We start from the raw sequence: 8929 nt of genomic DNA on the forward strand, positions 1-8929 counted from the left end.
TTGTTTTATCGGGGAGGCTTCTTAGTTTTAGGTTGTAAATTTCTGATTGAAATGAGAGAGAAGCCAGCATGACTGCCACATCCCAAAATAGCCAGTAATCCATTTTTTGTCCTGTTGATAAATAAGTAAATAATACATTTTGATGTAGGATTAAAGTTAAAAAAGAGAGAGAATCAGAGTGAAGAAAAAACACTACCATCATGTGTTCTCAGACTTCAGATCTTATCCAGCAATCCAAACGTAAGCCAAACTTCAGTGAGTCTTGTCTGAGGAAGACTAGCAAAATGAGAGCCAATGAATGCATTGTAAATAAAATGCAAAATTAAAATAGGTACTGTATCATGTGTAGAGTGATCATAAAGTTATGGTCTTTCATAGCCCCTAGAGAGAACCAGACAGTAGCATAACTGAAGGGCGACAACCAGATCATCAGCCTAGGTGCCACCTGTTTATGTGTGTATGTGGGTGCAAAGGCACAAAAATAACCACTGGTGCCCTCAGCACTGCCATAGCTGGTGTTGCCCCATGTGTTGCAACTGTCCTGTTTTGTCTCTGGGACCAGGAGGGCAGCAAAAAAGGTCAGGCAGCTCCTGCAGGGGAGCCAGGTTACAACCCACATGATGACTGCATGTCTCTGTCCCTCACCTTGCATGATGTATGTTTAAATAATCACAGACAAGGATACGAATCTTCAGAGCAGTTGCATGCAGTGTGGTGATGGAGCATCTCTACTGAGAAATTTTAGAAATGTCATTCTTAGTTTATGCAGCTGCTAGCATTGTAGCAGTCATGGAAACTGTAGTGTACATGACACTTGTGTTTTTATTACCTTGCATTAAGCCCGAATTATGCAACACCACAAGTGGAGTATTACACATTCTGGTAAATTCTAGTGGAAGCTGATCAGTAGTGTAACTGAGGGTGGGCAACCAGGGCATGAGCCCCTGGGGCTGACTGTGGGAGGGACCCCAGAATAGAACCCGGGAATGGCCAGAGTGGTGACTGTTGCTTCAGTTCCCCTCCACTGCTATGTGACCACAGCTCCTGCATTAACCATCTCACAGCTGCCATCTTAACAATTAAGGCTTTTGCAGTCATGTTCCACATACAAGCCAGTAGCAGCTGTGAGAGGGTTATCTGATAGCTGTTGCAGCAGTGGCACCACCCATGGGAGAGGGGGAGTGAAGCTGATGGGATGACTGCAGTCCTGCTCTCTGGGGCAGAAGTCTCCAATCCCTGAGTGAGCTTGTGCTGCTTTCCCCTCACTCCTGTTCTCCTGGGCTCAGCATAAACCCCAGCCCTCTCTTCTCAGGGCACAGAAATAGCTAGCTACACCTCCAAGAGATTAACTGTGCATACTTTAGCTTTACCACATCTGGAAACCTCTGGATTCTGGTAGAACTTCACCAACTACAACATATTTTTAATCTTTTTAATGTTTCATTTAGGAACAAGGCTCTGAAGTATAGTTTAAACAAATGTTTGATTATATGTACGGAAGCTTATTATGTGTATGACTGTTGCATCTATGGTTAGACAAAAGGAAGCAGAAATATGAACTGGAAGCCAGTAAATAAAAGATTGGAACTCTTGTTTGTTGCTTTTGCAGACTGCCTGTTGCTTTTTCTGTTTCCTTGTTTCTAGAAAAGATATGGGACTTGGGAACATGTAGAGATAAAATAATGCTTTGGAACTGTCTTTGCTTCTTACTTTTTTCATTTTTAGTCCACTTTTATGGGAGCATAAGGTGGTCAGCCATTGAGAGCTACACCTTCCAGCTTTCATGTTTCAGTTTTACCTGATTGCTTTCCATAATGGGGTGTTATTTCACAACAGGGCAAGTAGCACATACATTTGGGGGATGGGGGAAAAGACATAAGAATTTAATTTTGAAATAGAAATAACTTTGTGTTTTGGAAAGGATAAATAATAGCACCTTGGTCATAATAATAGCTGCTCTCCAAAACCAGTTTTTCCTAAGTTACATTTATGCAACTGAACAAACAATGACTGAGTTAATTTACCTGTTGTATGGTAGAGGTTATGCTTATGTGAGAATTGACTCATGGTATAAACCAGTGGTGCTTAACCTTTTGGGGCTGTGGAATGGAATCTGTGGCCAGTCCAGAGGCTGGATCAGACCCTGTGCACCAGGATCAAGCTCCACACTGCTTCCAGCCAGCCCCTATGTACCCAGATCAGGCCCTGGTCCCCTCCAGCATGCTGTCTGGCCCAGAGTTTCCCTATGGGACCAGAAATTTGGCAGAAGGGGAGCAGCAATTGATGTTACCACTTGCCCACCACCAGTTTCTGGACCCATGGGGATCCCTGAGGGCCAGTTGGCATAGCTCTGCAGGCCAGATGTGGCCTGCAGGCTGGGGGTTGAGCCCCCCTGGTATAAACTACGCAGCCATTATAAAAAGGTTGGAAAGAATGAGAGGAAAGATCCAGAGACCATTATTAAATATCTCTTATTATTAACTGATTAGCTTTATTGTATGGCTCTGTCATAATTGGTTTAGGAAGTCATAACACACTGTATTTTAAAGTATTGTATTCAAGTGAAGGTGTGTTGGCTTTTACCATTCTATTTTTTACCATTTTTTTTTCAGTTTCTTAAACCTCTGAAATTACTTTGATTTGGCCATAAATTCTACAAGCTAAATTAAATGGGGAAAATTGGTTAAGCTTTTTGAAAGTAAATCTTGAAATAAGTGTTTTAACAGTTTAACAGGCTATATCATTCTCTAATTTAACCTATTGGCATTTTGTAATCTTAATGCATAGTCTGAGCAATATAGGTAAGTAAAAATCCACAAGTAATTGCTTGTAAACTCCTTCATTGAGAACTTGCACATAAAGATATTGTGAAAACTATAGTAAAGACTTAAATATGGCATTAAATCAACAGTACATGTAAGAAAAATACTTTGTTATTAATATGACAGTATTCATGATTTCCCTATCCAGGGACATGTTGAGACAATCTTTGACTGCAAATTCAAACCTGATAATCCTGACCTTCTAGCCACAGCGTCCTTTGATGGGACAATAAAAGTATGGGATATCAACACTTTAACAGCAGTTTACACCTCTCCTGGTAATGAAGGAGTCATTTATTCCCTTTCTTGGGCTCCAGGTAAGTGTGTGTAATTTTTAATTTTGAATATTTATTTATATGTTATTGAAATAGTGGGGGTAATTAGCAGCAAAGGAAAAGCAAGTTTTAAGGCAGATATTAAAAAAAATTACTACAAGGATAGTTAAACACAAATTACTTAAGGAAGGTGTGAAAGCTTCTTTGTGTTTTTAAGACAAACATGTATCTGGATCCTAGAGATCCTCAGAGCAGAGCGGGGGGACTAGATGACCTCTTGAGGTCCTTTACAGCCTTACCTTGGTTTGATTTCTATGATTAGAAGTCATTTTCTTGCACAAAAGGGTGTTGAACTGATGAATTCAAATTCTTATGTAATTCCTTCATCTTTTCTTGTGGTGCTGCCGACCATCTGTGAGGAACAAATCCTGTCCAGTTTATGGCACCTGCAAAAGATCCTGATCTGACCACAAAAAAGCTTTCCTCTTGCTTCAGGACCTGGGGTGAAGGGTCTTATTTGCCTAGCCCATGTCACACTTCCCAAGAGCAGACAGCTATTACAACTTGGCAGTTTAAAGATTTTACTAAAGGGTCATTTCAGTACTTCTTATATAGGTAAAACAGCCACTGAAATCAGCAGAAGTTTTGTCCACTAGAGGTACTAAGGAGAGGTAGTTAGCTGTTTTAGTCAGTAGTCAATCAAAAGGTAGGGTAGATGTGCACTTTTATAGACTAAATAAGATATATACATACGTATTTGATAGAGATATAAGCTCTAATATCTATCCAGTAATTTAGAGTTCTTAATTAAGCTAAAGTACTCAAATTAAGCAGCCCATTTCAGATAGGGTAAACTAGGGTTTTTCAACCTTTTTGGATCAGTATATCCCTGGCGGTTGGATGTGGAACGGGGGGTGGGGGGTGGCACACAGCCAAAAGCGGAGCATTCCCCGGCCCTCCCTGTGTCCAGCTGGGTGGGCTGTTCCTGTGTGGGATGGTGCATGGCAGGATGGTGCATGGCGGCATCCATACCCGCATACCTGTGCATACCCCCTAGGGCTTTCTCAAGTACCCCTGGCATAAGCCATCCCATTGTAAAGTTTAGAAGAGATAAAAGCTGTATTAAAAAGTAGTTAGAATTTTTTTTATATTTTGGAATGACCCATAGGGTCAGTGCTCCATAGGGCCACTCCATACAATAGAATGAACACTGCCTTAACGCTGTAGACCTTTAAAACGGTGGGACTGGCAGCACTACCACGCTTAATACTTACATTTTCAATGTGTTTATTCCAGCTTAGACTTTTATTAAATCCTGTGGTATTTAAATGAGGACACCACCTCTAATTTCTTTTTCTGTGAAAACAGTATTTGTTCCTTTTGTTCCCAAAAACTAATACCTTGGGTTTAACAGTGTTGATTTCCAAGCCGTTTGAGAGACAATACTTTTGAAAAGCATGTAATAACCTTTGGAGACATACCTAGGCTTATAACATTAATGGTGCGTCATTTTTATAAAACAAGACAGGGATAGAAGCATTCAGTGTTGTGGGTGCATGGAACTGATTTCCTGTTGGCACATGTTTTAGACTATTCAGGAATAGATTAAAAAGTAGAGAACAAGCAAACATCCTTGCTATTCTCCTGTCTTCATTGGAAAACTCCTGGACAGGGCACCACTAATCCCATAACTCACCCTAGATGCTGTATTTGAATAGCAAACAATGATTAATTGTAAAAGAGCTTTGTTAATTGATGTTACTACCAATTTCTTGCAGTATTTTAACCAGCGTATAGGATGGCTGGGCAATTATTTCAGCCAGCTGGCCACTTAATGAGTTTTGGTGAGCTATCGAGGGCCTCACACACACAAACTTTCAAAAGATGCCATTTTAAGAAATTATAGATAAATATTCTCTGCTAAAAAATGAAGCATCTACTGTAATATGTTTTTTTTAGTAGTGTATATATAAATAATTGCATAATAGCTCCAGATAAAGTCTTATTGTGTGTATGGCAGGGGGTGTAGAGTGGCGTGGGAGGTAGGTATGTGCCAGGGCTACCCACACGCTAGGTCCTGGGAAGCAGCCACAGGTGGGTGGGAGGAGAAAGGTGGGCAGAGGCCGTATGCAGCAGAGCTCACCCGGGTGGTGTGGTGCAAATGTGATTTCTGTCTTTCTCCCCATCCAGCCTGCAGCTGTCCACATGGTGCTTCACATGGGACTGAGACCTACTCACTCCCTCCTGGGGCAGCCTACCCTGCACCTCCCAACAGCCCTGCCCCAGCCCTGGCTTTAGCCAGTGTGTACAGCTTCCCAGCAGGGCTGCTCCCGTTGCTGCCTGAGTACTGCTTGGCTCCCGCCGCCTCCAACAGCTCCTCCCTCTTCCTTTCTTCTGCTGCCCCTGCTGCACCACTCCAGCCAACTTCCACCCTCTTGGCCACCTACAAATGACTGCTCATCCTGTCAGGCAGGTGGAGTGGATGGAAGGCAGCTGGCATCTGGAGCTGGAGCCAGAGCCCTATGTGCTGGTGCAAGAACTGCCCAGCTGCATCTTCCCCCCTATCTGGCTGGGTATGTGGCACCTGGTACATGTCCCCACAGCCACTACTGCTTCCCCACACTACCTGCTGCTTGAAGTGGTGCAGCAGGGGCAGGAGGAGGAGGAGGAGAAGCAGCTGGAGGTAGGGGGAGATGAGCTGTACCCAGGCAGCTGCAGCAGCAGCCAGAGCAACCCTGCCAGGAAGTTGAACGTGCTGGCTGGGACGGGGGTCAGGGTGGTACCATTGGTGGGTGGGAGTGCGGCCTCATGTAGAATGTCACAGGCCAGATGCAATCAATTGGCCCTGGCCCGTGGGCCATGGTTTTCCCATCCCTGGTCTATGGAGTCAAAAGCTCTCTGGAGATCTATGAAGGCTAAATATACACGGTTGTGTACATTTCATATATTCTGATGCCAAATAATACAACACTAAGCAGTGGTGCATGCAAGAATAGCTTTCTCTGAAACTGGCCTGCTCTTCTCCCAGAATTTTCCATGTATATAGATGAGTCTCCCAGATATTTTGGCTGGAATACACATAAGATTAATGAGATGGTATGTTGCAGGATCTCTTATCACCGTTTTAAAAGATTGGGACTACTGTGTTTTGGGACTATGAGTTTGAGACAAATTTAACTTACAAAATTTCCTTCAGCAAACTGTCTCGCTTCCCTCACCAGGTACATGAGAGTTGTTAAATTTTATTTAAAAAAGTGAAACGCGTTTCTCCAGGAAGTTGCACATTGGGAATTAAGCTAAACTGTTTTGTATCTTTGACTAGAATCTGCCAAAAACATCTATTATTTTTATTTCTTCCTGTGGCTAGCAGTTCCTACCACCCCTCTTTTAATACTGTCTTCTTTCCAGCTTTCTATAATTTAAATTAATCTTTTTCATCTGTTGGAAACTGGCACAATCACTTTTAAACTTGTCCTTCAAGGCTTCTATTAAGGAGCGTTTAGTATTTAGCTGTCTTTATCAACATTACATAAGGGAAATGAATTAACACACTCTCTCTTCCTGTTATCCCTTTGTTAATATTTATTCATGTTGCTTACTCCTCTTGCTAATCACCTTGCTGCATGAAAATTCTGACCATATACATATGGGAGCTTCCCATTATGGATTCTTTCTGGGTTCTTTTAAAGTTAGGATTCATTATGTTGGAGTATCATTCAAATTGAGCTCATGGGGCAGGGGGGAGATCATATGTTTTTGATCTTTTGTAATTTCGATATTGAGTATCAGGCAAGAGAGTTCACTAAAATTAATTGGAAGATTGTCTACCAAATCCCCTAGCACCTAAGCTTTGCCTATTCTTTATTCTTAAGCTTTATCCCCTACCACTTAAGCTTTGCCTATTCTTGACAACATATGCTTAAATCTCCCACCCCTGACGGCATCTCTGCACTTCACCTCATAGGCCGCCTCTACACGTCCAGGTAAAGGCATGATGAGTTCTAATGCGTGTTTTGCACAATTGTGCCTCCAGTCATGCCATGTATGCATGGCAGGAGGCATGATTATGGGATTACACGTTAGATCCCATCATGCCTTATTGCTGGCAATCTCAAGCTCCCCCTGCACTGGCAAGAAGAAAGCTCCTGTGGCTGGGAGCCCCATATACTCCAGTTAAGGGGCTCCCAGCTGCGAAGGCACCTCGTGCACCCTTGGGACAGAAGGAACCCCCCTGCAGTGATCCTCCCGCCCCAGGGTTTTCAGAGACTTCCAGGGTAGGGTGGGGGAGGATCAGTGATGGGCACGCTTCAGGGACCCAGCTTTAAAAAAGTTACTACCCCATTGTATTTTAATCTCTAATTATCAGATGTTGTGACCATTTATAGAAAGCTAAAAGTACAGTGAACAGTTATCCTGTGCAACATCTAGTCCTTTAGTTGCATTCAGTAGTAGGGACTTGGGAAGGGATTTGTGAACATGTATGCAAATAGTAAGTGTCTACCTCGCACAGTGTTCCCAGAATCAGAAGGGAGAACAGAGCATGAGGCTTTTCCTAGAACTGTTGCTTTTCACTGGGTTCAATGGTGCCAAATGCTGGGTTTAGGCTGTGAAGATTCACTCTTAATTTGCCTTTGTTGTCACATGGCTATGTAGTCTTTTACATTTTAATACAAGAATTTAATATGACATTTTAAAATGCCTCTGTGACATTGCAGTATGATATCTCATAAATGTCTGTTCTTAAAGGGGATTTGAATTGCATAGCTGGCGCAACATCCAGAAATGGTGGTTTTATTTGGGATGTTCCAAAAGGGAAAATGATAACCCGGTTCAGCGAGGTAAGAAAGTTTTGGTTTGGTCTTTTAAATATAAGTTATTGGCTCCCTCTAGTGATAGTATAGATAAATCCGGTTCCGTATTTGCATTTATTAAGGAGGTATATAAACTAAATTTACAGTAAGCATATTGTACCCTTGTTCTTATCTCTAGAGCAGGTATTCTTCATTTCTCAAACTGCTTTGGCAGGAGGATAATGAAGTACCAGATGGGCTCTGAAATGTCATTAATTGATTTAGAGAGGTTTCAGAAGTATAACAGATTCTTCCATTTCAGATGTGTGCATGCACATGGCATAACCTCAGAATTTGAATATCAAAATTTAAGATGGTGTTGCAGCTGTCTACTCTCAAACACAAGGTGCAGGCTCAATTTTCAGTCCTGATGTTGGAATCTATATCAGCAATACAGTATTGGTAGTGCTGTGTTAATTCAGACATTCAGAATATGTACATATACCCATTTTATACTCTGCATTTGCATTACCAAGAAACTTCACAGAAGCCAGTGAAAGTCCTGAAACACTGGTGTTTTGTGTTCCTGTCATAAAGTCAAGTTTAATAAACTAGATACAGCATTGCGCATTAACTTCAATTTCCAAGTGATGTCAGTTTGGCACTGAGTAGACTTGGGTAGGACACACTACAGTAGTCTAATCTTGAGGTGACAAAAACATGGTTAATTGTAACAAACTACATCAGAAACAAAAGGGTGGGATCTCAGCAGACATTGATGGAAAAAGAAGCATGCTGGTCATAGCCTCTACTCAGGCAACCAGGATCCAGTTCACCAGATAGTAATGCCTGCATTACAAATCTGGAAATTACAGTGAGTTATCAGCCAGATGCACATTCCACCAGTTTTTCTAAATGCTTTTCTCAGCCCACTAACTTTCTTGGCTTTGTCCAAGGTAGATTTATGATAGCCCTAATGGAAGTTGCAAGTTTATATAAACACAAAGGACTCAATCTTATACACACCCAAATGGGTGTGTGT

General features: G+C 42.0%; 1 protein-coding gene across 3 annotated transcripts in view; it reads left to right on the forward strand.

Moving 5' to 3' along the window:
- Nucleotides 1–8929, forward strand: part of WDR17 (WD repeat domain 17) — a 147849-nt gene that overhangs the window by 81076 nt on the left and 57844 nt on the right. For all 3 annotated transcript variants that reach the window (XM_019521804.1, XM_019521802.1, XM_019521803.1), the window contains exons 8-9: nucleotides 2971–3139; nucleotides 7844–7935. In XM_019521804.1, the coding sequence (XP_019377349.1) occupies nucleotides 2971–3139; nucleotides 7844–7935 (261 nt within the window). The remainder of the gene's footprint in view (nucleotides 1–2970; nucleotides 3140–7843; nucleotides 7936–8929) is intronic.

The sequence above is a fragment of the Gavialis gangeticus genome, unplaced genomic scaffold, assembly GCF_001723915.1.
Source record: "Gavialis gangeticus isolate Ggan-Ray unplaced genomic scaffold, GavGan_comp1, whole genome shotgun sequence".
In the NCBI taxonomy this organism is placed as follows: Eukaryota; Metazoa; Chordata; order Crocodylia; family Gavialidae; genus Gavialis; species Gavialis gangeticus.